The sequence below is a fragment of the Corella eumyota genome, chromosome 2 (genome assembly GCF_963082875.1).
Source record: "Corella eumyota chromosome 2, kaCorEumy4.1, whole genome shotgun sequence".
NCBI classification, from domain to species: domain Eukaryota; kingdom Metazoa; phylum Chordata; class Ascidiacea; order Phlebobranchia; family Corellidae; genus Corella; species Corella eumyota.
Genome location: NC_137491.1, coordinates 18,760,191 through 18,788,172, shown reverse-complemented (window position 1 = coordinate 18,788,172; position 27,982 = coordinate 18,760,191). Strand labels below are relative to the sequence as shown.

At 29.7% G+C, this 27,982-nt stretch overlaps 2 protein-coding genes across 2 annotated transcripts; both read right to left on the bottom strand.

Annotated features, from left to right (window-relative positions):
- Window positions 1-74: 74 nt before the first annotated feature.
- LOC145741732 (GPI ethanolamine phosphate transferase 2, catalytic subunit-like) lies at window positions 75-17,522 on the bottom strand. The gene is made up of 15 exons (XM_082559375.1): window positions 17,382-17,522; window positions 16,836-16,962; window positions 16,184-16,377; window positions 15,508-15,717; window positions 14,906-15,091; window positions 14,208-14,338; window positions 13,691-13,808; window positions 13,427-13,557; window positions 6,157-6,340; window positions 4,295-4,467; window positions 3,231-3,604; window positions 2,691-2,895; window positions 1,645-2,074; window positions 1,391-1,568; window positions 75-947 (listed from the first exon to the last, which is right to left on the bottom strand). The coding sequence occupies exons 1-15, from the start codon at window positions 17,460-17,462 to the stop codon at window positions 721-723; spliced, it is 2,949 nt and encodes a 982-aa protein (XP_082415501.1). The 5' UTR covers window positions 17,463-17,522; the 3' UTR covers window positions 75-720.
- Window positions 17,523-17,740: 218 nt separating this feature from the next.
- LOC145742602 (integrin alpha-1-like) lies at window positions 17,741-27,893 on the bottom strand. Its single transcript, XM_082560379.1, has 11 exons — window positions 27,881-27,893; window positions 25,893-26,097; window positions 25,243-25,405; window positions 24,867-24,984; window positions 24,346-24,523; window positions 24,075-24,135; window positions 23,712-23,854; window positions 22,917-23,037; window positions 22,354-22,471; window positions 17,949-18,025; window positions 17,741-17,755 (listed from the first exon to the last, which is right to left on the bottom strand). Exons 1-11 carry the CDS (start codon window positions 27,891-27,893, stop codon window positions 17,741-17,743), a joined length of 1,212 nt encoding a protein of 403 aa, XP_082416505.1.
- Between the last annotated feature and the right edge of the window lie 89 nt (window positions 27,894-27,982).

The following is a 27,982-nucleotide window of genomic DNA, read 5'->3' as shown; positions in this document are numbered from 1 at the left end:
ATATGTATTTAAGTTAAACTACAGTTAGAATACAACGAACAGATAAAACACTAAATATAAAACTAGTAGCTTCTTTTAAGTAATAAAACACAAATTTTGTTACATATATACAGTTACGGTAACCAGTCTAAAATAAAAATATAAAATTGTTGTGTATTTTCGATGTGGGAAAATCGAATGCGCGACTTAAACACCCATACCCAGTCTCAGGTTGCCTGTGGCAGTTTGGGATATTATAGAGACTATAATTGCCCGATAATTATGCTGCTGATTAAGTGCTGGCTCAGCAGGAGTTCATACCGTTTATAGCGCCTTACTTAATAGCATCTACTAAATAAAAGTAATATACAACTTTTTTTGGATAATTTTGCCTACACCATGTATAAAAATTTTGTATAGAAAAGTACATAAAAAATAAAGTTCTACTACTAATAACATATAAATATATCGACTATCAAAAATTTGTTCAAGACAGCAACGTTTAAAGTTATTGCGACTCGCAGTTAAGTATTTTTAAGTTAGTTTTCAGTAACAACCAATCAATGACGTCATACCCCGTGTAATAACCATAGCAACGAAGCTTATGACGTCACATGTGATAATTCTGTAAACTGCCATTATCATATTACTGTGGATACCGCTAATTGGCATAGCAACAATTTTGTCGAAAATTACGTCATAAAAATTTATTAGAAATGACGTCAAACAATACAAACGTCGTTACCATAGTAACACCGCGAAAAACAGCACCCAACCGAACACAACAGTCGCAGAAACTTCGTACAAAAGTTTTGGAGCAAAAACGCTCCAAACAAAAAGGTGATAGCGATGACCAGTTGCTACGGCAACGTACACAGTAAGAGCAACCAATCGGAATGCAGCTAGTGTGCACGTGACCAAACCAATGGTGTTAGTCGTTGGTTGATTGTATGTGTTTTCAGATATTTCTAGAGTAAAAAAAATCAATTTTAAATATATTTTACCCAGAAATTTTAACAATATTAACATTAAGACCGGTAGCGTGGTTTAGTGGTCAGAACACTTAGCTTCACTACATGAGATCGTGGGTTCAATCCCCACTGCTCTCATGCTGTAGTGCCCTTCAATAAGGTGCTGTAAATGGTATAAACTCCTGCTATGGTAAAACTAAATCAGTAAATTAATTATATAATTTATAATATCCAAAAATGACAAAGGCAACTTGAGACTGGGTAGGAGAAACTGATTTACTCTATGTTTAAATTTCCTTTCCTTCCCACATAAAAGTAAATATAAAAAAATTTCCTTCCCACATAAAAGTAAATATAAAAAAAAAAAAAAATTTCCTTCCCACATAAAAGTAAATATAAAAAAATTCTATAACGAGAAGTAAAACTATAAATTAACCTACCCATTTGTGTTAGTTTCACTAGATCTGAAACGCATAACGTAAGCCACACAATTTCCCCAATATAAGTTGTATAAGTAGCAAGAAACATCGAGATAACAGTGTTAAATAAACCTTCACTTGATGATAGCCCGATATAACCTGATGACAAATCAATAGTAGCAAAACTATTCGAATTTCCCTAAAAAAAATAAAATTTATATATTTTTTTCCCATAAAATTATTATATATAAACCACTTAAATTTAATTTACTTACCAAATTAAAATAAGCCAATTTTCCGAACCATAAAGCAGCAACCAATCGTATCACAGACTGGTATGGACCAATTAAATAACCACTATCTAATCTGGTTATTTCTTTCCAGGGTTTGGTTAATAAGTTAGAACACAACTCAACAGAAAATGGCCAAATGTAACGGAATACAATCCAGTACAAACATAAATGAAAAAACAGTGTTGCTAAGTTGTGTGGTCTTAATAACAGTGATGCTAACAAAATTACAAAACTTTGGATCGAATCGAAAAGTTTTAACTTTGAAGTCGAGGTTTTTGGACAACAAAGTCGTGGAGGTATGCATGTTCGCGATTGGTTGTTACCATAGCAATGATCGCTTATAAGGTGGTATACTGCTTTAAGAAAAATAAGAAATAGAAACAGGTAGACAATTCTTGCTTCATAGATTCCCCTGAAAAATGACAAACAAATTGTTTTTAACCATTTTATACAAAAAATAAATTTATAGGTTAAATATATCAATCACAACTTGAAAAAATTGAGAAAAAAAATAGCTTTGTAAATACTACTTTTTAATACCTAAATTTTGACTAGTTAACTGGCTTATTCTTAAGTTTGTCCAGCAGTATGGTGTAGTTCAGAAGACTTATCTTTACTACATGAGTTTCTAGGTTTGATCCCCACTGCTCTCATGCTGTAGAGCCATTGAGTAAGGTGCTTTAAATGATATAAATTTCTGCTGAGCCAATTATTAATCAGCAGCATAATAAAATTATTAATCAGCAGCATAAATATCGGCAATTTTAATCTATAATATCCCAAACTGCAACAGGCAACTCGAGACTGGATCGGAGTGACCGATGTTACTCTATGTTTAAGTCGCACATTCGAATTTCCCACGTCAAAGATAAAAATATATACAAAAAAAAATCTAAAATTTTCCAAATTGTCAAAGAGAATTTAAAACTGGGTTGGGGTAGCTAATGTTACTCTATGTTTAGGCCGTAAAGTCTACCTTCCCACATTAAGAATAAATAAATAAAAAAACTAGCAATTCTTATACTTACTTTGCTGCATTTCCTTCTTGAAATCCTACAGAGCCAGTTTGTACTCTATACAAATACACATAAACAATTGCACAAGCTGATAACAGTGTTCTTACTATATCAAACACACTGCATAGTAATTCTAATACAAAAAGAATTCCAAACAAACTGAACATTGAGATCAAAGTTAGGACTGTTTTGTTGTCAGGTTGATTCAACCAATCCTCTGTAAACAAAAACACAAAATACTAGAAGTGAAGCATGGTGGAGTGGTTAAGAACACTTGCAACACCACATGAAGTCAGGGGTTCAATCCCCACTAACCTCATGCTGTAGCACCCTTGAGTAAGGCACTATAAACGGTATAAACTCCTGCTAAGCTAGCACCTAATCAGCAGCATAAAAGCAATTATAATCAATAATATCCCAAACTGTTAAAGGCAACTCAAAACTGGGTTCGGAGTAACTGATGTTACTCTATGTTTAAGTCGCGCATTCAACCTTCCCACATCGAGGATAAAGATACATACAAAAAAACAAAAAATAAAATAAAAAAGTTACCGATATCAGAATCTTCTGCATGCTTAACTCCTGTTTGGTTCCAATTCCTTAAAACACGATGCAAGATTAACATAATTAAACCAAGCCCAACCATTCTATATATTCCACTATATGTTTTACGCCCTTTCTTTATTGTAGGAATTGTTTTTAGATTTTCAGGGTTTCCAGATTTATTTTCACCACCAGAGTTGTAAGATAATTTCCACGATGCTGTTTCTTTTCGCAAGCGAACACCAACCTTGTCAGCTTTAATCTGTGCATCATATAAACTGTTACCGGTAGTTTTTGTTGCTGTTGGACTATCCTCAATTTGATTGACAGCCTGAGCACTTAAGACACATAAACCAAGAAGAGCAGAAATACTTAGAAAATACCTAAAAAAAACAAATTTCCATTACTCTTTTTTTGTATATATCTTTATCTTCAACGTGGAAAGGTCGAATGCACGACCTAAACATACATTAACATCAGTTACTCCGACCCAGTCTCGAGTTGCCTGTGGCAGTTTGGGATATTATAAAGAATATAATTGCCCGATAATTATGCTGCTGATTAGGTGCTGGCTGAGCAAGAGTTCATATCGTTTATAGTGCCTTACTCAAGGGCGCTACAGCATGAGAGCAGTGGGGATTGAACCCAAGACCTCATGTGTGGTGTAAAGTGTTCTTACCACTACACCACACTCTTAAAATAATATAAAAATTTAAGAATAAATTTTATATATAAAAGAGCTTTTCGACATATACATATTAATATATTTTTAGGTATGTCCAATTTACAAACTCACAAAGTAAATAAAATTATTGCTTTTGGAGCTGGAGTAAATTATCAAGGGCAAATATTGGTTGCAAATAGTGACCATATTATGACGATTAAAATGCAGACTTTAGGATGGGCTATCAAGAAATAGAAAATCAAAATAAAATAACTAACTTAAGCATTCTAATTAAAAAAATATATATTATTATATTTTTAAATACAATATTTTCAAAAAATGTTTTAAAAAAAATAGAAAAATGAATTTAAATAAATAAAAACGATTTAAATAAAACTAAAAAAATTACCAAGTTTGATGTTCTTCTTCTACAAAACTACTAGATGCAAGTGAAGAGAGATGCAGGAATGATCCGAGGACCATAAAAATCAACATTTTGGTGCCAGGCTTTGAGCTGAAGTTGTTTTGATGAAGAGATTGTAAAATGAAGTTGAATAAAAAGTATAGAACTCCGCATAAACCCTGGAAATTTAAATTCACATTTTTAATACCGGCAGCGTGGTGTAGTGGTAAGAACACTTGCTACACCACACATGAGGTCGTGGGTTCAATCCTCACTGCTCTCATGCTGTAGCGCCCTTGAGTAAGGCGCTATAAACGGTTATGAACTCCTGCTGAGCCAGTACTTAATCAGCAGCATAATTATCGGGCAATTATAATCAAAAATATCACAAACTGCCTCAGGCAACTTGAGACTGGGTCGGAGTAACTGATGCTACTCTATGGTTAAATCGCGCATTCGACTTTCCCACATCAAGGATAAATTTATATGCAAAAAAAAAGTTGTTAAAATATTTTAAAATTGAATAAAAAAAAAAAGTTTTTACAAAATGGTTAAAATAGGAATTAAACAAAAAAATGTGGAATTTAAAAAAATTTTCATTTTTAAGTTGTTATTAACATTTTAAAATCAAAATTGCAAATTAAATTAAAAAACATTAAATTTAAATAAAATATTTGGGTTTGGTGACCATGCCATAATATACTATAGAATCTTTGTGTAAACATTATTACTTTTGACATGTTTTAAATCATTAAATTGATTTTGTCATTTTTTCTCGTCGCATTGTTGTAATGTTAATTGTATATCGTATTTATTATTTACTTTTATCAATGCGCGAAAACCAAAAAAAAAATATTACATCTTAATATTAATGTTTTAATAAACTCAGTTTCAAAATATTTAATTATTGTTTATTTTATTTAAAAAATGAACCAAATAAACTAGGACTTTATTCATTAAATATTAAAAAACACAAAATTTATGTGAAATTAAACAATAACAAACTTATTATAATTTTTTAATTTAAAAGGTTAATTAGAAGTGGCTCTAAAATGGAAATACGTCATATTTATTAAACTTTGAATTTCAATGATTTCCTGAGTAATTCAATAAGTTATAACACTATTTAAAAAAAACAAAGAGTTTTAAAATATAAAAGAACAGAAAAAATATTTGTGTAGCTAACAATATATATCTGTATGTCATAATAGACTTGTTTAATTGTGATTTTGCAATTCAATTTATAAAAAACCGTATAACAAAGATTCAAACTCCATTCAACCCTTTTTGAATAAGTTTTTTTATTTTTATATTAACAAAAATGATGTAAACGGAAACATGAAACTATTGACCCTTTTTAAAACATTAATATTTAAAAATCAATTTAATTTCTTACTTTACTTTAAAACTTTTTAAATTGGGTTATTTTAAGGTATTTTATGTTATTTCAAAAAGGGATTTCAGGTAAAGAAAACCTAACAAACGGAAACATGTTATAAATACTTGAAAAAAAAGGCAATTTTCAAGGTTTTCTATAACAGGGGGTCATGTAACTAATTGACAGCTTGGTGTAGTAGCCAGAACACTTTCTACACTACATGAGCTAATGGGTTCGGTCCCCACTGCTCTCATGCTGTAGTGCCCTTGAGTAAGGCGCTATAAACGGTATAAACTCCTGCTGAGCCAGCTTTTAATCAGCAGCATAATTACCGGGCAATTATGGTCTATATAATATCCCAAACTGCCACAGCCAACTCGAGACTGGGTCGAAGTAACTGATGTTACTCTATGTTTAAGTCATCAAGTTAACCTTTCCACATTGAGAATAAATTTAAATAAAAAAAAATCTAATACTTTAATACACTTACCAAACACATAATAATAATTCCCATGCCCATTTCTGCATAATTGTAAGATGCTAAATTGGATGATAATTCACTGGAAATAGTTTTTGAGCATTCAAGATAGTTGTGTTCTGCGGCTTTGTACAAATCATCCTTTTTCTGAAAATCTTCTGGGTTCAAAAAAGCATTGTGGAACTGAATCCCATTCCTTATATAAAAAATAAATTAATTTCTATTAAATTATCATAACAAAATTTGTATTTTTGTACAAAACATAATAATTTTTTTTTCATTTATTAAGATCAAATTTTTTTTTTTTTGTTTATATCTTTATCCTTGATGTGGGAAAGTCGAATGCGCTACTTAAACATAGAGTAACATAAGTTACTCCCGACCCAGTCTCAAGTTGTCTGTGGCAGTTTGGAATATTATAGAGACTATAATTGCCCGGTAATTATGCTGCTGATTAAGTGCTGGCTCAGCCGGAGTTCATACCGTTTATAGCGCCTTACTCAAGGGCGCTACAGCATGAAATCATTGGGGATTGAACCCACGACCTCATGTGTGGTGTAGCAAGAGTTCTAACACTACACCACGCTGCCGATATAACTTAGCTTAGGCAAAGTAATACGAAATGACACAAGAAACACTAACACAAAGAAAACGAAATATTTAACGAAGTTAGTCTTTATTGTATCTTTCCAATTAAAAAATAAAACAATCTCAAAACTAGTAAAACATTTTGTTATAAAATTACATTTTTATAATATTTTTTAATGTTAAAAATTGTGTCAAAAGGACAAAAAAAAAATGTCAAAACGACAAAAAAATGATTGTTAAGGAAGTAGCTTAAATATCTTTTCCTTCTTATTGTAAGATTGTGCATGACAGAAATAAAACATTGAATCGCGATTAAAAAATAAAAATTAACAATGAGTTTATAATTGAGTAACACAAGTGGTCATTGATTGTAAGAAATTCAATGATGGTATTTTTTTTTTTAAAACTTTTTTTAAATTTTTTTTTTTTTTTACAACAATTTTTCTATATAAACCAAAATATTTTACAAAGCTGGCCATACCCAAAATAAAACAACTAAGAGTATGACAATACTGAAACAAAGGAAAGATAACATAACGTGTGAATTTCGAACGCAAAATGGTGAAGGAATGTTTATCGCAGGAAATAAAAACTATATTGATGCAATATCGTTGTGTAAGAAAAAAAACTCTAAGCTAGCTGTTATAAGGAAGCAAACTTTACTTGAAAAAATTGTTGAAGAATTTAAGAAATGTACTGAATTGAAAGATAAGAAATACTACAGAATAAGATACAAGTTTGATTTTAGTAACAATAAACGAGAGTGGAAAAATAAGAAAAACCAAGAGTGGTTTCTTAATCTTACTCAACCATACAATATTATTACCAGCTATAACCAAACCTTAGCTTTAAATGCTGAAGCTGAAAACTTTGATATTTATGATGAAAATGCTGAGCTACCGGTCTTGTGTTTTAAATCAAATAAAATAAAATTCCAGAATGACACTTCTTCCAATCCAACTACTAGTACTGATATTTCCAAATCAAGAATAACAGTCAACAGCATCCCAGCAACAACAACTAAACCTAGAACATCAAACACCATAAGTATAGCAACAACCAAAAGTTTAACATCAACCACCAAAAAGATGGCAACAACCACAACAGCAACCACCAAAAAGATGGCTGAAAATACAACCATTTCTACAACATTGATACCAACCACTAGAGATATAGCTGCAAAAACAACCAAATCTACAATAGCGACAACAACCACCAAAAATATGGCAACAACCACAAGTTCAACTCAAACCACCAAAAAGATGGATACAAGTACAGCCATATCTACAACAACAAAGCCACATACCAAAAATATTGCAATGACTACAACAGCAAAAAGTTCAACTCCAACCACAAAAATAACCCCAAATCCTACAACAGAAAAAATGACAAAAATTCAACAAACCACCGGAGGTCGAACTCCATTAACTTTCAATACAACAACAAATCATCTCCTTAATACACAGCAAAATTACCCAGAAATAACTTCACAAAACTACAAAACACAGCCCAGCATTTTAAGTACAATTTTAGTAAGCAGCATAGCAGCAGGTCTCTTTTTACTATTTACTGTTTTTCTTGTGTCATTTTTTTGCAGTAGAAAAAAAAAAAGAAATCGTCAAAGTCCAAATAATTTTGAAATGAATATCGTTACAAACAACCAGGACAGGAATGACATTATCCGCACAGAAGAAGACATTTACAGCATGGCAAGAGAAGTGCCACAAGCAGGGCTGCAGGAAGAATTGAACCCACAATCTGCATATCAAGATGCGCAATATGCCTCAAGACTCGAAAACTTATACAGCGGAGCACCACAACTACTTAGTTTCAAAAAACTTGACAACGAACAACATAAATCAAACCCAGTGTCGGAAGAAAATAGTTTCAACACAGAATCAGAAGAAAGTAGTTTCGATACAGCATCAGAGACTGGCGATGTCTATGCAGTTGTTCACAAAAAAAAATAAGTTCTTTGTTTTTTCTTGGTATAAATGCTAAGTTGTATATTACAAACTTTTAGCTGTCTTGATGTGTTTTTTATGTTTTAGGAATATAATTGCTATTATAATAATTTGTAAATTTTGATTCAAATTTATCTTGATTATTATGTGATTTATTTTGTTATTTCATTTTTGTATATTATGATATGTATTAAAAAAATACAAGAAAAAAATTATTTAATAAATATATATAGTTTCTACAAAGCTGATGGCAACAAATGACCATATCAGAAAAAACAAACAAAAAATATTCCAATATAGAACATGTACAAAAAGTTACTTTAAATTGCCTTTACCAATCAAATAAAGATTATAATATTATATATAAACTATTTAGACTCCTAATTCAATGACTTAAACAGTTTGCCACACTACCGCACAGCTATTAAAGACTTACCTATAGTTTGATAAAGGGTATAAAATTATATTTCTATAATATTTTTTAATGTTAAAAATTGTGTCAAAAGGACAAAAAAAACATTGTTAAGGAAGTAGCTTAAATATCTTTTCCTTCTTATTGTAAGATTGTGCATGACGGAAACAAAACATTGAAACGCAATTAAAAAATAAAAATTAACAATGAGTTTATAATTGAGTAACACAACTTGTCATTGATTGTAAGAAATTCAATGATGGTATTTTCTTTTTTTTTAATCTTTTTTTTTCAACAATTTTTCTATATAAACCAAAATATTTTACAAAGCAGGCCATACCCAAAATAAAACAACTAAGAGTACGGCAATACTGAAACAAAGGAAAGATAACATAATGTGCAAATTTCGAACGCAAAATGGTGAAGGAATGTTTATCGCAGAAGATAAAAACTATTATGAAGCAATAGAGTTGTGTGAGGATAAAAACTCTAAGCTAGCGGTTATAGAGAAGAAAATATTACTTGAGAAAATTGTTGAAAAATTTAAGAAATGCACTGAATTAAAAGATAAGAAATACTACAGAATAAGATACAAGTTTGATTATAGTAACAATGAACGATTATGGGATAATAAGAAACCCCAAAAGTGGTTTCTTAATCTTATTCAAGCAAACAATATTATTTCCAGCTATACCAGAACCTTAGCTTTAAATGCTGAAACAGAAAAATTTTATATTTATGATGCAAATACTCAGCTACCGGTCTTGTGTTTTAAATCAAATAAAATCAAATCTCAGAATGACACCTTCTCCAATCCAACTACTAGTACGGGTATTTCCAAACTAAAAACCACAGTCAACAGCATACCAGAAACAACAACCAAACCTAGAACATCAAACACCATAAGTATAGCAACAACCAAAAGTTTAACATCAACCACCAAAAAGATGGCAACAACCCCAACATTAACCACCAAAAAGATGGCAACAACCACAACAGCAACCACCAAAAAGATGGCTGAAAATACAACCATTTTTACGACATTGATACCAACCACTAGAGATATAGCTGCAAAAACAACTATATCTACAATAGTGACAACAACCACCAAAAATATGGCAACAACCACAAGTTCAACTCAAACCACCAAAAAGATGGATACAAGTCCAGCCATATATACAACAAAGTCACAAACCAAAAATATTGCAATGACTACAACAGCAAACAGTCCAACATCAACCCGAAAAATAACCCCAAATCCTACAACAGAAAAAGTGACAAAAATTCAACAAACAACTGGAGGTCGAACTCCATTAACTTTCAATACAACAACAAACCATCTCCTTAGTACACAGCAAAATTACCCAGAGATAACTTCACAGAACTACAACACACAGCCCAGCATTTTAAGTACAATATTAGTCGGCAGCATAGCAGCAGGTCTCTTTTTACTATTTACTGTTTTTCTTGTGTCATTTTTTTGCAGTAGAAAAAAAAAGAGAAATCGTCGAAGTCCAAATGATTTCGAAATGAATATCGTTACAAACAACCAGGACAGGAATGACATTATCCGCACAGAAGAAAACATATACAGCATGGCAAGAGAAGTGCCACAAGCAGGGCTGCAGGAAGAATTAAACCCACAATCTGCATATCAAGATGCGCAATATGCCTCAAGACTCGAAAACTTATACAGCGGAGCACCACAACTACTTAGTTTCAAAAAACTTGACAACGAACAAAATAAATCAAACCTAGTGTCGGAAGAAAATAGTTTCAACACAGAATCAGAAGAAAATAGTTTCGATACAGCATCAGAGACTGGCGATGTCTATGCAGTTGTTCACAAAAAGAAATAAATTCTTTGTTTTATCTTGGTATAAATGCTAAGTTGTATATTACAAACTTTTGGCTATCTTGATGTGTTTTTTATGTTTTAGGAATACAATGGCTATTATAATAATTTGTAAATTTTGATTCGAATTTATCTTGATTATTATGTGATTTATTTTTTTATTTCATTTTTGTATATTATGATATGTATTAAAGAAATACAAGAAAAAAACTTATTTAATAAATATATATAGTTTCTACAAGCTGATGGCAACAAATGACCCTATCAGAAAAAAACAGACAAAAAATATTCCAATATAGCACATGTACAAAAAGTTATTTTAAATTGCCTTTACCAATCAAATAATGATTATAATATTATATATAAACTATTTAGACTCCTAATTCAATTACTTAAACAGTATGCAACACTACCGGACAGCTATTAAGGACTTACCTATAGTTTGATAAAGGGTATAAAATTATATTTTTATAATATTTTTTAATATTAAAAATTGTGTCAAAACGACAAAAAAATGATTGTTAAGGAAGTAGCTTAAATATCTTTCCTTCTTATTGTAAGATTGTGCATGACGGAAACAAAACATTGAAACGCAATTAAAAAATAAAAATTAACAATGAGTTTATAATTGAGTAACACAACTTGTCATTGATTATAAGAAGTTCAATGATGGTATTTTCTTTTTTTTATCTTTTTTTTTTAATCTTTTTTTTTACAACAATTTTTCTATATAAACCAAAATATTTTACAAAGCTGGCCATACCCAAAATAAAACAACTGAGAGTTTGGCAATACTGAAACAAAAGAAACGAACATAATGTGTGAATTTCAAACGCAAAATGGTGAAGGAATGTTTATCGCAGGAAATAAAAACTATATTGATGCAATATCGTTGTGTAAGAGTAAAAACTCTAAGCTAGCTGTTATAAGGAAGCAAACTTTACTTGAGAAAATTGTTGAAGAATTTAAGAAATGTACTGAATTGAAAGAAAAGAAATATTACAGAATAAGATACAAGTTTGATTATAGTAACAATGAACGATTATGGGATAATAAGAAACCCCAAAAGTGGTTTCTTAATCTTATTCAAGCAAACAATACTATTTCCAGCTATACCCGAACCTTAGCTTTAAATGCTGAAACAGAAAAATTTTATATTTATGATGAAAATGCTCAGCTACCGGTCTTGTGTTTTAAATCAAATAAAATCAAATCTCAGAATGACACCTTCTCCAATCCAACTACTAGTACGGGTATTTCCAAACTAAAAACCACAGTCAACAGCATACCAGAAACAACAACCAAACCTAGAACATCAAACACCATAAGTACAGCAACAACCAAAAGTTTAACATCAACCACCAAAAAGATGGCAACAACCACAACAGCAACCACCAAAAAGATGGCTGAAAATACAACCATTTCTACGACATTGATACCAACCACTAGAGATATAGCTGCAAAAACAACCATATCTACAATAGCGACCACAACCACCAAAAATATGGCAACAACCGCAACAACCAAAAGTTCAACAAACCATCTCTTTAGTACACAGCAAAATTACCCCAAAATAACTTTACAAAACTACAACACACAGCCCAGCAGTTTCAGTAAAATATTAGTAAGCAGCATTGTAGCAGGTCTCTTTTTACTATTTGCTGTTTTCCTTGTGTCATTTTTTTGCAGTAGAAAAAAAAAAAGAAATCGTCAAAGTCCAAATGATTTCAAAATGTATATCGTTACAAACAACCAAGACAGAAATGACGTTTTCCGCACAGAAGAAGAAATTCACACAACGGCAAGAGATGTACCACAAGCAGGGCTGCAGGAAGAATTGAACCCACAATCTGCATATCAAGACGCGCAATATACCTCAAGACTCAAAAACTTAAACAGCGGAGCACCACAACTACTTAGTTTCAAAAAACTTGACAACGAACAAAATGAATCAAACCCAGTGTCGGAAGAAAATAGTTTCAACACAGAATCAGAAGAAAGTAGTTTCGATACAGTATCAGAGTTTTATATTACAAGCTTTTAGCTGTCTTGATGTGTTTTTTATGTTTTAGGAATACAATTGCTATTATAATGATTTGTAAATTTTATATTTTGATTCAAATTTAATGATTTGTAAAATTTTATATTTTGATTCAAATTTATCTTGATTTTTATGTGATTTATTTTGTTATTTCATTTTTGTATATTATGATATGTATTAAAAAAATACAAGAAAAAAATTATTTAATAAATATATATAGTTTAAAAAGCTGATGGCATCAAATGACCCTATCAGAAAAAAACAGACAAAAAATATTCCAATATAGCACATGTACAAAAAGTTATTTTAAATTGCCTTTACCAATCAAATAATGATTATAATATTAAATATAAACTATTTAGACTCCTAATTCAATGACTTAAACAGTTTGCAACACTACCGCACAGCTATTAAGGACTTACCTATAGTTTGATAAAGGGCTATCTTTACTGCCATCTAGCAGATGAACAAACTTGCTTGATAACGAAGCAACACTTAGTAGTTGTTGGCAGTTGTATTGTAAACTATGCAGTTTGTCTTCTTTAGACAAAATCTTTAAAAAAAATTAATAAACATGAAAGGATCATTAAACAATAATAAAAACATAACTGGTAATTAAAAAAGGTCCTTAACCATTTGCTAGTTAAAAACTTTATCTTTTTAAAAAAAGCTTTTTTACTACTTACATTTAGAGCATCATAAATAAGTTTTCCAATTGAGTTAGATGGTATTGGAATTCCCATTAATATAGATACAGTTGAGGCAAAATCCACTTGTTCTACAACAGGTAAATCTTCCTTTAACCTGGCAATAAAAATGCATACTTAAATATTGCCAAAAAAATAAAATGATGCAACGTGTATCTTTAAAAAGAAGTACTAAGTTTGATTCTCATGGCTGTCATGTAGCTAAATATATTATGTTCAATTTTCATTGCTGCAAAGTCAAAGCTAATTAAACTAAATGTATTAAATAGGATCTTTTTTGTTTAAAATGTAAAGTTGGTGATCTAACATTAACAATTAAAATAAAACAAAGTGATAACCAAGAATCTAATCCTTAAAAAATGCAAAAAAAAAAAAAAAAATGTGAACACCAATCATATTTAAATACCAGACCAAAAACACCAATTATATTTAAATACCAGACCAAACAGTCAATTTAATAACCAGGTTAAAAAACATAATTTTTTTATAAACTTACCTGTTTGTTTCTTGCCTAATACTGGGGCTTAAAAACACAAGGGGGGTGTGAGTCTCTGGATGGGTGGTTCCCCCATGACTTCCTCCAACTCCCATACCATGATCACTAGTTAACACCAACAACTCGTTTTCCTGTAAAAAAAGAAATTAAATCAATTGGTGAACATATCATTTTTTAGATTATTTATAAATTTTTGATTTAAAAAGACCAACTTTCCAATCTTAACACAGGGTAGCATCGACTGTTTTTTTATCAAAGATGTTACAAAATTGACTTCACAACCTTACCCAGTCTTAGGTTGCCTTTAGCAGTTTTGATATTGTTGATTATGATTGCTTGATATTTATAAACTGCTGATTAAGTGTTGACTCAGCAGAAGTTCATACTGTTTATAGCACCTTATTCAAGGGCACTACAGTATAAGCAATGAGCAGTGAAGATCGAACCCAAGGACCTTTTTTTCCTTGTAATATTGTCAGTTTAATATTCACCTTATAGTTTATTTTACATGCCATGCTTAATTTATTATTATAAACACACACTTAGAAAATGTGCAGCAGTAAGGCAGCAAACATAAAATGTAGCCTCCCTAGAGTTGAGTAACATAACTTTAATATGCAACATTATCTTTTAAAGTACCACAACATCATATGTTAACTATGATGTAAAGAAATAAATAAATAAGAAAATAAACTTACTTTGAGCGAATTGTAAATTGATTTAATAACAGAATCCATCTCTTTAAGTTTAGTTGGAACTAGAGTGGAAGTGGGACCAACTAAGTGACCGATATGATCAAGACCGAGATAGTGTAATATCAACACTTGCCAGTCCTTGTTCTTGTGTAGTTCAACATCTAAGTTTCGAGTTACATTTTGATCAACCTGGAAATATGTAACAATTTGTAATTAATTTTTTTTTATAAATAATTTAAAGTAAAAGGAAAACATTAACAGTTAAAAAAATGAAATTTTTAATAACAGCAATAATATCAGCAAATGACATTTAATAACAGCAAAAATAATTAATTCTAAACACAATAAATAGAATTTAGTAAAAGTTTAGCTAAAAAACATCAGACTAAAGAACTATCAAACAGAGCATGTAATGGAATAATAAAAGTCACTAGCCACCGCATAAGGTTGTATGATTAATATCAGTGCAAGTGCTTTACAGTCATAATACTAACAATATAACGCAGTAGTATTTAGAAAATTACATCAAGATTTGGGTAAGCCTGTTATAGGCCTATAGTGTCAATTATCTAACAATAAAAATAAGAACAAACTTCACCAAATACCTCTGTGTAATCTTTAACAAAAAAAGATGTGACTCCTTCTTTTCTTATAAATGAATCAGGAAATAGTTTTAACCATGTGTCGTCACCGTAAAACAACAACTTTTTCCCACTTTTATTCAACCCATTTACTATGTTGTCCTCTTTTAATTGTGCTGATTCCAAATTTAAGATTATATCAATATAAGCTGGTAAACTGCCAGTGGTTAAAGCCTAAAAAAATTTAATATTTTTATTATTAAAATAAAAAAATATTTATATTTATTATTAATTTAATTCTTTAAATTGCCAATTTTAAATTAAATTTTATGGCAATGTCTTCTGTAATGTACCGGCAGCGTGGTGTAGTAACGGGTAGCGTGGTGTAGCGGTAAGATCACTTGCTACAACACCATGAGGTCGTGGGTTCAATCCCCACTGCTCTTATGCTGTAACGCCCTTGAGTAAGGCGTAATAACCGGTTTGAACTCCGCTGAGCCAGCACTTATACAGGGCATAATTACTGAGCAATTATAACCCATAGATTCCTAAACTGCCAAAGGCAACTCGAGACCTTCCCTTACAAGAATAAAGATATAGCCTATACAAAAAATGTGCTATATTTATGCTTAATTAAGTTACAATGCTTAAAATGGAAAATAAAACTAAACTGTACATTAAACATAATTTAATTTTTTACCTTAATTCTTGGCATTGTAACAGTTGGTGCATTAGCAATAGAAATAAAAGATTGACTATGTCCTTGTTTAATTAAACTATGTAAAAATGGCATGTCATTTTTATGCTTCGCTCCAAATGCAAAGTCTATTGTCATTGCGTCGACCAACGTTAAAACAAGTTTTTTGTACTGCGACGATATTTTTGTGACTCCATCTTTAAAGAAAAAATAGTATTAGTTTTTAGAACTATGTTAAGGCATATAATATATAATCAAAACAATGCAATTGAATAAAAGACAAAATCTATTTTATAATTTTAAATAGACAATTAAATTTTTTTTTTGTATATGTCTTTATTCTTGATGTGAGAAAGTCGAATGCACGACTTAAACATAGAGTAACATAAGTTACTTCGACCCAGTCTCAAGTTGCCTGTGGCAGTTTGAAATATTATAGATTATAATCGCCCAATAATTATACTGAAGTGCTGGCTCAGCAGTAGTTTATACCGTTTATAGCGCCTTACTCAAGAGCGGTACAACATGAGAGCAGTGGGGAATGAACCCACGACCTCATGTGTGGTGTAGCAAGGGTTCTTACCACTACACCATGCTGTCATGGTGAAATGATACAACAATATTTTCAAATTTTTTTATTTAAAACTACATGTACCGTAAGTTTTAGGCACTTTAAACTCTTCATTAATAAGTTGAGTTGTAATCTCTTTATTAACTGGGATTGGAGGAATATTGTTAAATGAAGATTGGTTTTCGTTAACTGGCTTCATAGGAAAAAACCCCTAAATTGTAAAATTTATATAAATATGTTAAAAATTTAAATTACTCATTTTTTTTAATCTCAGGGCACTAATTTAAAAAAAAAAAAAAAACTCAAGGCACTAATTTTACTTTAATATATATATATATTTTTTTTGTTTTTTCGCACATTGATAAAAGTAAATAATAAATACGATATAAATTTAATATTACAACAAAATCAATTTAATGATTTAAAACATGCCAAAAGTAATAATGTTTACATAAAGATTTTAAGTATGTTATGGCATGGTCACCAAACCCAATATATGTATATAAAGAAAATAAAATTTAAATTGTGTAATTTTTAGCTTAAAACTACAACTTGTTTTTTTGGAAAACATCAGAAAATTAAAGCATATTTCTTTGTATACTTTATTGACATTAAAAACTAAGAACCAACCTTTATAAATAGAAGAAATCCGGCAAGACTTAAGAAGTAAACTAGCACTACATTCCATTTTGATTTTCTTGTAAACCACATTCTTAAAGTGCCTAAAACCTAACTTTAACAGCACGCATTTAAGCTATACCGTACTCTTGCTAAATAACAACAATATTTTGTAATTTTTCTGATCTAAAATTGTTTATTTTTAAATTAAATCTATTTCCTTTTCCACGTTGCATTTCCTTTAAATTTTTTTAACAGAAAATGGGTACTTTCCCTAGAGTGTTTCCAACTCAATTAATTCGTAATTTTTTTTTAAAGTTATCCTCGCAAATTATTTTTTAAATTTTATGTATATTAACAAATACCTAACACTAATTATTGATGCCCTAAAAATTTGTTTCAAATTACTTTCTTAATGCAGCTTAAAAGTTATTTGTTTTAACCTAGAAATAATATTCGGACGTATTTAGCGTTGTTTTTTTGCATTTAGCTTACAACTATAATGTGTCGAAAGAAAAAAAGAAAGAATATTTAACAAAAAAAAATTAAAAAATATTTTACAATAATTGCAATTGTTACCTGCCCGTAAGTAGCATCAAAACCAGTTTGTGAAAATCTTAATTCGTTTGCAACGCCAGTAATTCCTACATCAGTTCCTGTAAAATAAAAAGGCGACAAAGTTTAGCTATTGCACAATAAAATGTCACATCTAAATTATTAAAAAAGAAGCAGAGTAAAATACATTATTAGTTTTTTTAAAAAAAGCAATCTAACAACAGAAAAAAATCATAAGAAATATATAAAAAATAGTATAACCAACTAACAAAAGTTGAACCTTCCTAAAAAAAAATTGCATTTTGATAAAAAAAAAAAATTTAAAAAAATGACAAATTGATAAAAGTTAAACCTTCTAATGATGCAGCTTGTATTTCGACGAAAAGTTGTCCAATTATCGAAGTTAAATCGTTGAAACCATCGATCAAAAACACCCGAGTATTATTTCCTGCCATTCCATTCGCTACAATCTTAAAATACAAATAATAATCATTTATATAAGTTATAACCCACTTCTATATAATTTTTAATTATTTTTGAAAGATTTTTTTATTTTACCGGCAGCGTGGTGTAGTGGTAAGAACACTTGCTACACCACACATGAGGTCGTGGGTCCAATCTCCACTGATGCTGTAGCGCCTTTGAGTAAGGCGTTGAAAACGCTATAACTCCTGCTGTGCTTTATTAGCAGATTAACGGGGAATTATAATGTATAATATCCCAAACTGACGCAGTCAACTCGAGACTGGGTTGGAGTAACTGATGTTACTTTATGTTTAGGTCATGTATTCGAGTTTTCTACATCAAGGATAAAAATACATACAAAAAACATGTTTTTAAAAAGTAACCTATCACTAAAAATATTTTTTATATTTTTTTAATTAATAGGTTCAACTAACATTACTACTAATATTATCATCTAATTTTTATCCATATTTACCTGTAATTGTTCTAATTCTACCATATCCCCGACCCCTATCGCAATAGGTGTGATATTGTTATCTCGAATTATTTCAGATTTATTTGGCAACACTGGACCATCGTTGGCTCTAGCAGTAAAAAGTTAATAATTTAAAATTTGATGCACAATTTTATATTTAAAAAATATTTATAAAATTATTTTTTTTATTTTTTATACTATTTTAGAGCAGCAAAACTTTACCAGGTAAATTTTTTTTTAGATATTCAATTTTTAAACAAAAATCATCTACATCACCCTAAAATAAAAGCCTTTCTTAAATAAAAAGCTTTTCTATACAAAAAAACGACAACAATTGCAAAAAAGTGTTCCAAAAAGTAACTGTATCCCAGCAAACAACAACTAGTCCTTTTATAAAGTTATCCAACAAGCTTTTACTAAATAATCAAGTTATATATATTTACACCTAATTAATAAACTTACGTTCCGTCTGTTAGCAAAACAATAACTTGATCATTGTTGGGATCTCTATGTTGAGTTGAGTTTAAAAATATATCAACTGCCAGTTGTAACGCAATTCCAGTAAAGGTAGAGCCACGAAATTGTACAATAGGTATCAAGGCATCCTGAAATCAAATTACTGAATTTATATCTAAAACTTTTTAAGTATTCTTATATATTGTTATAAATAATTTTATTATTATTTTTTTATTAAACAATAGTAATGAAAATTTTATCGAAGAAATATTACAAAAACGTAACTTGGTGTGTTTTAAATAAACAAGAGACTGTAAAATATTGTAGCTAAAGTTTATTTTACCTTTTACTAGTTAAGAAGCTTACCGTAAATTGTTGCTGAGAACTAAATTGACCAAGAGGTACCTCTACACGAATTTGAAAATCAGCTCTGTCAAAATAAAAGTAAATAAAACTGATAAGTTTGATCAAACACATATTTAGATAGTAACAAAACTTGACATTATTATTACCCTTATATAAAAGTTTAACGTGTTTGACTATCTTTAAGCGCCATGCTAGAAGTAAAAGCATGGTTTAAGTGCAGCTTTACACCAAATGTTTTAATCCAAAAATCTGAAATCTTTTACTTACGAATATTGTATAACTCCAACTGATGCTGAGCCACCTGGAGAAATATCAAATCTTGAAACAACGTCATTAATCCAATCTTTTGTAATGTTGAAGTTTTCAGGATTGTCTCGAAAAATTGAGTTCGAACCATCGACCACGAATAAGATTTCAACACTCCGAGAGGAAATGTTGCAAACTTGAACAAAATAATGCTTTATTATTACAAAATTCTGTTTAGAAAAATTAAAAAAAAAAAGTTTATAAATACGTTTATTGCTTAATTTTTTTTTGTATATATCTTCATCCTCGATGTGGGATAGTCGAATGCGCAACTTAAACATAGAGTAACATCAGTTACTCCAACCCAGTTTCGAGTTGCCTGTGGTAGTTTGGGATATTATAGATTATAATCGCTCGATAATTATGCTGCTGATTAAGTGCCGGCTCAGCAGGAGTTCATACCGTTTATAGCGCCTTACTCAAGGGCGCTACAGGATGAGATCAATGGGGATTGAACCCACGACCTCAAGTGTTGTGATTATTGTCGATTGTTTTTTTTATGAAATGTAACATGGCATAAATAGTTATGCAAATAAAAATAAAATATCCTTAAGCAGTATTCACATAAATTACCAGGTTGTTCCATTAAAGAATTAGGATTCCAAGTTTGCCCAAAGTTTTCACTCTTGTAGCAATATCCAAGTCCAGTTAATATGTTACCGCAGTAGGTTGCTCGTAAAGGTGCACAGGCCTTAATAAAAATTTGATAAAAAGGTTTTAAAAAAAAATTAAAAAAAAAAAAATTAAAAAAAAAAGGTTAAAAAAAAATTTATTTGATTAAATAAAAAAAACTTTCACAAATTTAAATCTAAAAAAATAAAATATTAAAAAAATTATGCAAATACAAAGGTTTAACTAACAATGACGTTTCCTCCATTCTGAAGAGCGACAGAGAGTCCAAAAGAGTCTTCCCTTTCTAACCGAGGAACCATTGGGTTACTTTGAACACACGAGGACTCGTTATTGGAGCACAAATAAATTCCTCCCGTTTTTTCTTGTCTTAGTGGAGCTCCAAAAATAAATCTGATAAAAACAACAGAACCTCCATTCAATTGCAGACAAAAGGTAAATAAGAAATTATAAGCCAGTTTTAGAGTTGAGTTACAGAAGTTTTCAAAGAAGCTAACCTAACCTAATATTTATTTAAACTTTTAAATAATAAATGTTGTTAAATTAAAATCCACAACTCCATTCACAAATTGTCACTTACCTTGGTTCTTCTATATTTGTTATTCCAATATCATATCCGAAATAACTTGATTGATTATTTATGTGTGAAGAAGGTTTTATCATCTGGATTTCACCTCTTGTTTCTATATTTGTGACGTAAGCACACGTGACTTGTAACGTCACAAAAAGCAATGTTATAAAAATTTGATAAAACATTTAAACCTAATGTTCCTTCCAAAAGTTTTGATCTTGAATTTTCTAGTGGTATATGGCTGTACAATTTTTAGTCTTTTTGTAAGTAAAGTATAAAGTACTTAGTTTCTAAGCGCTTCTATTTTATCGAACTCTAAAGCTCCGTTAACTTAACCTTATCTATCTTGTAACCTACTCTTTTTTTGGTAACCTTTACTTAAGTAAATGCACTTCTAGTCAACTCATTTTCTTACATGCATTGTTGAATTGACGTCAGAAATAATTTGTCCTAAGAAAGGTTTAACTAAATCATCCTGCTTTAGTTAGTGAATAATGATGCAATGTAAATACATATACAACTGCGGATGTAACGTTGTGTTAAAATACAAACCAAGTATCTAACAATAACATATTCCTGAAGTGATTAATACAGTACCGAAAATCCTATTTGTATATCGCTTTAGCCGATGCTTAAGAAGTGATCTAGTTTTAATGCAAATCTAATAATAACTTAAAAGATCACTTGCCCAACTAAAACTTGTGACCCTTCTCTTATTTTAGGTTACTGAATTTTTTCTGATGTGTTGTAAATACTTCAAAAGTTTATAAATAAATTGCGTTTCGCATGTCGAGCATTTCGCATTTAAACTTAAGGAAGGAAAGATTGAAGAGATAAAAAGAAAGGAAAAATACTAAATTTAACAAACTTTTGTACCTTAGTATATAATGCTGAAAATCCGATTTCGGAATATCTGAGCTCATTGGCGACACCTGATAATCCCACCTCAGTGCCTGTAAAAACAATAAAGTTAAACACTTATTGTAACAAAAGTTTTAAATTAAATAAAAAAACAGTTGAAAAAAATGAAAAAAAAATAAAAAATAAAATTAAAAAAATAAAAATAAAGTTTTAATATTGCAAATCATGTCAAAAATTAAATGTTATTACATATATAAATATTTAAATAGATTTCACATTATTGCACGAGAGAGCTATACCTTCTAAAGAAGCAGTTTCAATAACTTGAAATATTGACTCCACAATTGTCGCTAAATCGTTGAAATTTAAAATTTGATAAACTCTTTCATCATTCCCTATTTCTCCTGTTGCAATCGTCTAAGGACAAGTTTATATTTTTTTAACGAATTCTTAAAACTTTGCAAAACATGCATTCGAAAACCTAGCCATATCGACCCAATTTTTTACCACTAAAGAGTTAAAATACTGGCAGTGTGGAGTAGTGGTAAGAACACTTGCTACACCATCATGAGGTCGTGGGTTCAATTCTCACCGCTCTCATGCTGTAGCGCCCTTGAGTGAGGCGCTATAAACGGTAAAAACTCCTGCTAAGCCTGCACTTAATCAGGATAATTATCGCGCAATTATAATCTATAATATTCCAAACTGCAAAAGGCAACTCGAGACTGGGTCGGAGTAACTGATGTTACTCTATGTTTAGGTCGCGCATTCGACCTAAGACTATATAGATTACCCTAGTTACTTTTTAAAGTCCATCTACATCAAAAAAAGTAATTAAATATTAAGGTTATTTTAAACTTGCCTGTAATTGTTCACGAACGGTAGAAGGTCCAGGAACTACACCAACTCCTACAGCAATTGGGGTTATGTTAAGGGACCTAACGTATGCTGATTCTGCAGGTAATTCTGATCTGTCATTTGCTCTGTAAGTAAAGTAAAAATTTATTTTAAAACATTGAGCATTTTTTATAAAAAGTTACTAATAAAACTCTTATACTTAACGAGCACATCAACACACTAAAAAAATTACAAACCAACTATTATAAAAAGTTTTGCATTAAAATTAAGTTAGTCCAGAGCCACAACCGATTTTGCAATTTTAATAAAATAAAAAAAAGTGTTAAAGTTAAACTAATTTAATAAATATATCATAAAATATATAAACCGATGATGATTAATAAATAGTAGGTAATTTAAGTATGGTAAAAAATATTAAGCTTAATAGTTCATATTATATAAAAGTAAGTATAGTTGTTGTAATGAACTGCAAGCATTAATCATTGATTGTAAGAATTCAATAAGAATTGAACCGGTGGTGTAGTGGAAGAACACTTGCTACACTACATGAGGTCGTGGGTTCAATCCCCACTACTTATATGCTGTAGCGCCCTTGAGTAAGGCGCTATAAACGATATAAACTCCTGCTGAGCCAGCACTGAATCAGCAGCATAATTATCGGGCAATTATAATCTATAATATCCCAAACTGCCACAGGCAACTCGAGACTGGGTCGGAGTAACTGATGTTACTTTATGTTTAGGTCGCACATTCGACTTTCCCACATCAAAGATAAAGAAATATACAAAAAAAAACTTACAATCCGTCGGTGAGTAGAATCAAAACTTGTGAGTTGTAAGTATCATTGAGTCTTGGACTTTTCTGAAACTCTGCCGCCGCCAAACCTAAAGCTAACGCAATGTAAGTTGCCCCACGAGACTGTTGAATATTCTCCACAGAATTCTGTTTTTTTTTAAATACAAAAATTTAACTAAAGTTTGAAAATGTGTTAAAAAAATTTAACTAAAGTTTGAAAATGTGTTAAAAAAATTTAATTAAATTTTGAAAATGGCATTTTGTATTAATCTTAAATATTATAAAACTTTTATCAAACAGTTTTAACAGTTTTACAACAAAAATAATTATACAATATTTTACACAACAAAGATTTTTTAAATCTTACTATGAAAACTTCTCGTTGATATTGTCCAAGTTCTATTTCAACATCAACAGAAGTTCGGCTCCTATAGTTAAAAAATTAAATTAGACCCCAAACCAAAAAGAGTTTTTTGAAGCAAAAATCGATTTTATTTTGCATAAGAAAACAACTCAAATTTTTGGAATTATAAAAACAGATGTGATATTTACATAACTTTGACATGTATTAAACTAGACAAATTAATTCATCAATTTTTCTTAGCATTACTCAAAAAATTTCAAACGACAAGACTTACGAATACTGTATAACTCCAACATGGGTCGTTCCGTTGGGTGTTATATCAAATAATTCGGTCAAAGCTAACACCCAGTTTTTTATCCTCTGAAATTCGGACCCGTTTCCAAACCCAGCAAGATAAACAGAGTTTGAACCGTCGAGCACAAATATAATATCAAGGGTAAACTCAGGACAGACTAAAATGTTGGTAAAACAGGTTTTTAAAATGCAACTGTTTAAATGTCTAAATCGTAGGCTAGGTTTATTAGACGCCGTGTCATTTATAAATCTGGTAATGTGTGATCTATAGAAAGTGTTAAACATTTCAACATTGGAGCAGCAAAAATTTAATCAGCAATTTTTCGCGCCACTTAAACATTTTAAATTTTGTATAGTGGGTTTGGTGACCATGCCATAACATACTTAAAACCTTTATGTAAACATTAATACTTTTGGCATGTTTCAAATCATTAAATTGACTTTGTTCTACATTACAAGGTACTTACACATGTTTATTTATTTAAAGACATTTAATCTTACCAGCAACTTCAATCAATGAGTCATTACTCCATTCTTTTCCATATTCAGTTCCAGTATAACAATAGCCGAGTTGAAGTATTGTCCCATCACATATATTAGGTCTTAATGGAGTGCACACCTTTAAAAAGTTAAAATTTTAAATTAAAACTTGAAAAAATTTAAAAATATTTTTTTAGATTTTCGAAATTTTAATTTTGCTTTTTGTAAACATTTTAGTTATTGCTCTTAGTTATTATTAGTAATTGTTTTATGCATGCTATATGAATAGGTCTAAAACAATTAATTTTATGCTTATACATAACGATTTAAAGTTGCAATTTTTACTTTAAACTTTTTTTGTTTTATTAATTTCAAAAAAGTGATTTTAAAAACTTACAGTGATATTTCCTTCATTCTGAAGTGCAATGGAAAGTCCAAAAGAGTCGTGTTCTTGCAGAGGAGGAGACAGGGGATCAGTTTGGATACAGGATGAATCGTTGTTGGAACACAGATAAGTTCCCCCTGTCTTGGTGTTATAAAGTGGTGACCCAAACACAAATCTGAAAAAAAATTAAAATATAATAATAAGTTTATTAAATTTTAATTCATACTATTTCTAAATCAGCTTCTTTTAATTAAAGCCTTAACATATACGTCTACATGTCCTATAAAGTAAAAATATAATATATAGAAAAATCGTAGTTTAGTTGTATGTTAAAATACCAATTAGTATATAAACAACATCTATTGTCTTGTTATATTTTCCATACAACAAAAGTTTCAAACTAGCATCATTTTAATGCAATAACCTTAATAGAGCAGTTCTTAGCTTAAAATGTATAATATCTTTTAACAGTAAAATTGTATAACACACAAAAAATGTAACCACAATACATTTACATACCAAGTCAACTAGCACAAATTATGATAATAAAGTCTGTTTTGTATTAACTTTATAGACTCATTACTTATTATACCATTACATTATTACGAGTTAAACTTTGTATCTTCAAGGCTTTAAATTAGCAAAAAACAATACGAATTTACCTCGTTTCTGCTCTATCTGTTGTTAAAATTTCGTAACCAAAGTATCCTGTATCATTATTGTAAGTTCTTGGTGCAAGAAACTCTGAAACTTCATCTTCAATTTCAATATTATATCCTTTAATATTGGTTATTTGTAGAAGCATCACAAAGAGATATATGCACCTAATCTTATGCATTGTATGCGCAATCCTTTTCTTTAGAATATCTAAATACAAATACAAAAAATATAATCAATTAATACTATAGTATTCCCTTAATAACTAAATAAAATGTAAATGTCCTAATTGCAATTTTAGATAAAAAAAAACAAAAATGATTATTAATAAATTCTTTCTGTTTAAACGCTCTTAGGTATACGTATCCTAACCAAATAGATTCACTATAACATCCTTATTATTCATCTTTTCTAATTATATATACAATTACTTAAGAACACATGCTTATTAATTTCTTTATATAATTATTTCTAATAAGCTAAAATTGTTTAGATATAACAGATGTATGTTATATACCCTTAACGCGTAGAATGAATCATATAAATTGGTGTTAATTGCAAACAAATAAAGATATACACGGAAATAACGTCAGTATACAAAGATTAAATAACAATCAACAACCTGTTACAATTATTTGATTGCATTCATCTTGTTTATATTTGTAAACAAAAATTATTTGCGATAATTCAGTTTAAAAATGTAATTTTTAAATATAACTTTGCTAGTTTATAAGATTGACTACTTTGTAATTTACTATATAACTTTAATATTGTTAAAATGCACACTTAAGTAAGTTTTTTTAAAAAACAAGATTGATATTTATTTAAATTTGCTATAAAGATTTAAAGCAATCTATTTTGCTTGGATAAATCCCATTGAACTATTCAACTCTTTAACACAACTAAAAGGATAACACTTACTTTATAAAGCCTAAAAGACTGGGTTAACTTTTTTAACGTCAGTCTCAAAAGCAATATGTTTGTCCATCACGGTTGTATAACTTCCTATACAAAATAAAAATTGTAAAAAGGATGTTCTTTTTTAAACACACGGCTAATAAATTAAATTTTCGATATTCTGTAAAGTAATGTATAAAATATCTGTAAAAAATGTAAAAATGGCTCATATATTATAAAATTCCTATCTTTCCTAAAGAAACTACGGTTTACAATATGCGCTATAACCCTTTTTTTAATACGCTTTTTATATAAAATTATTTATAAATAGTCTAACATTTTAACAATCTGTAAATAAAATGTTAAAAACGCTAATGTAATATATTAAAACTTTTATTTTTTCTAAAGTTACTACGGTTTATATATCGCGATATAACCCCATTTTTCAATACGCTTTCTATATAAATTTCGACGTAAATTTATATATAGATATTCTATGTCATTTTATAAATAATTACACTCAGCCTGAGCCCCACACTTTTTCCCATATGTTTAAGTCTAATATTCTAATTAATTAACCACACGAGTCTTTAATTTAGTAAAAAATAAATTTTACCTTTTCACAGGAAGGATATAAACGTCATCAATTTATATAATAAGTGACCACGTGGTCAGCGTCATTTGAACTGCGATAAAATAAAGATTAAATATATGTAAAATTTTATGTTTTCAAATTTTAAAAAAAATGATTTTTTGTATCAATTGTATATTATAAAGCTAAATTGTTTTTTTGTTGTAAGTGTTTTTAAGCATATGTCAAATGACGTTATATCACCTATATTAGTAACATTTAGGCTTTTCTAGACAAATAATTATCATTAAAAAACACTTAAAACATAATGCGTAACAATATAGTAAAATATTACGAAACTATAACTATATTAAGGACAAATTTTATTCAATTAAAAAATAATAAGTTCGATGTCATTTTCAGAAATAAGCAGTTTTTGCTACACTAAACGCTTTGAAAGCAGAACGTCTTTGGCGCGACTCGAACCCGCGACAGTACGGTCGTTAAACCAAAAGAATGACTTACAATTTTGAACCATTGTTAAACCCTAAATAAGGTAGCAAGCCTGGATTACTTATCTCGTATATCGCTTATACGTTTCCGTTTATTGTAAACAAATACAAAATA

Excerpts from the sequence above, each read along its gene's own strand:
- LOC145741732 (XM_082559375.1), bottom strand. The coding sequence starts at position 17,462 with ATGTGGTTTACAAGAAAATCAAAATGGAATGTAGTGCTAGTTTACTTC. Across the intron at positions 6,341-13,426 it reads AGCCCTTTATCAAACTATAG|GAATGGGATTCAGTTCCACA; the intron begins GTAAGTCCTTAA and ends TTTTTATATAAG. Across the intron at positions 4,468-6,156 it reads GAATTATTATTATGTGTTTG|GGTTTATGCGGAGTTCTATA; the intron begins GTAAGTGTATTA and ends TTAAATTTCCAG.
- LOC145742602 (XM_082560379.1), bottom strand. Across the intron at positions 24,136-24,345 it reads GTTGGAGTTATACAGTATTC|GAGCCGAACTTCTGTTGATG; the intron begins GTAAGTCTTGTC and ends TTTTAACTATAG. Across the intron at positions 23,038-23,711 it reads ATTCTACTCACCGACGGATT|AGCAAATGACAGATCAGAAT; the intron begins GTAAGTTTTTTT and ends CTTTACTTACAG.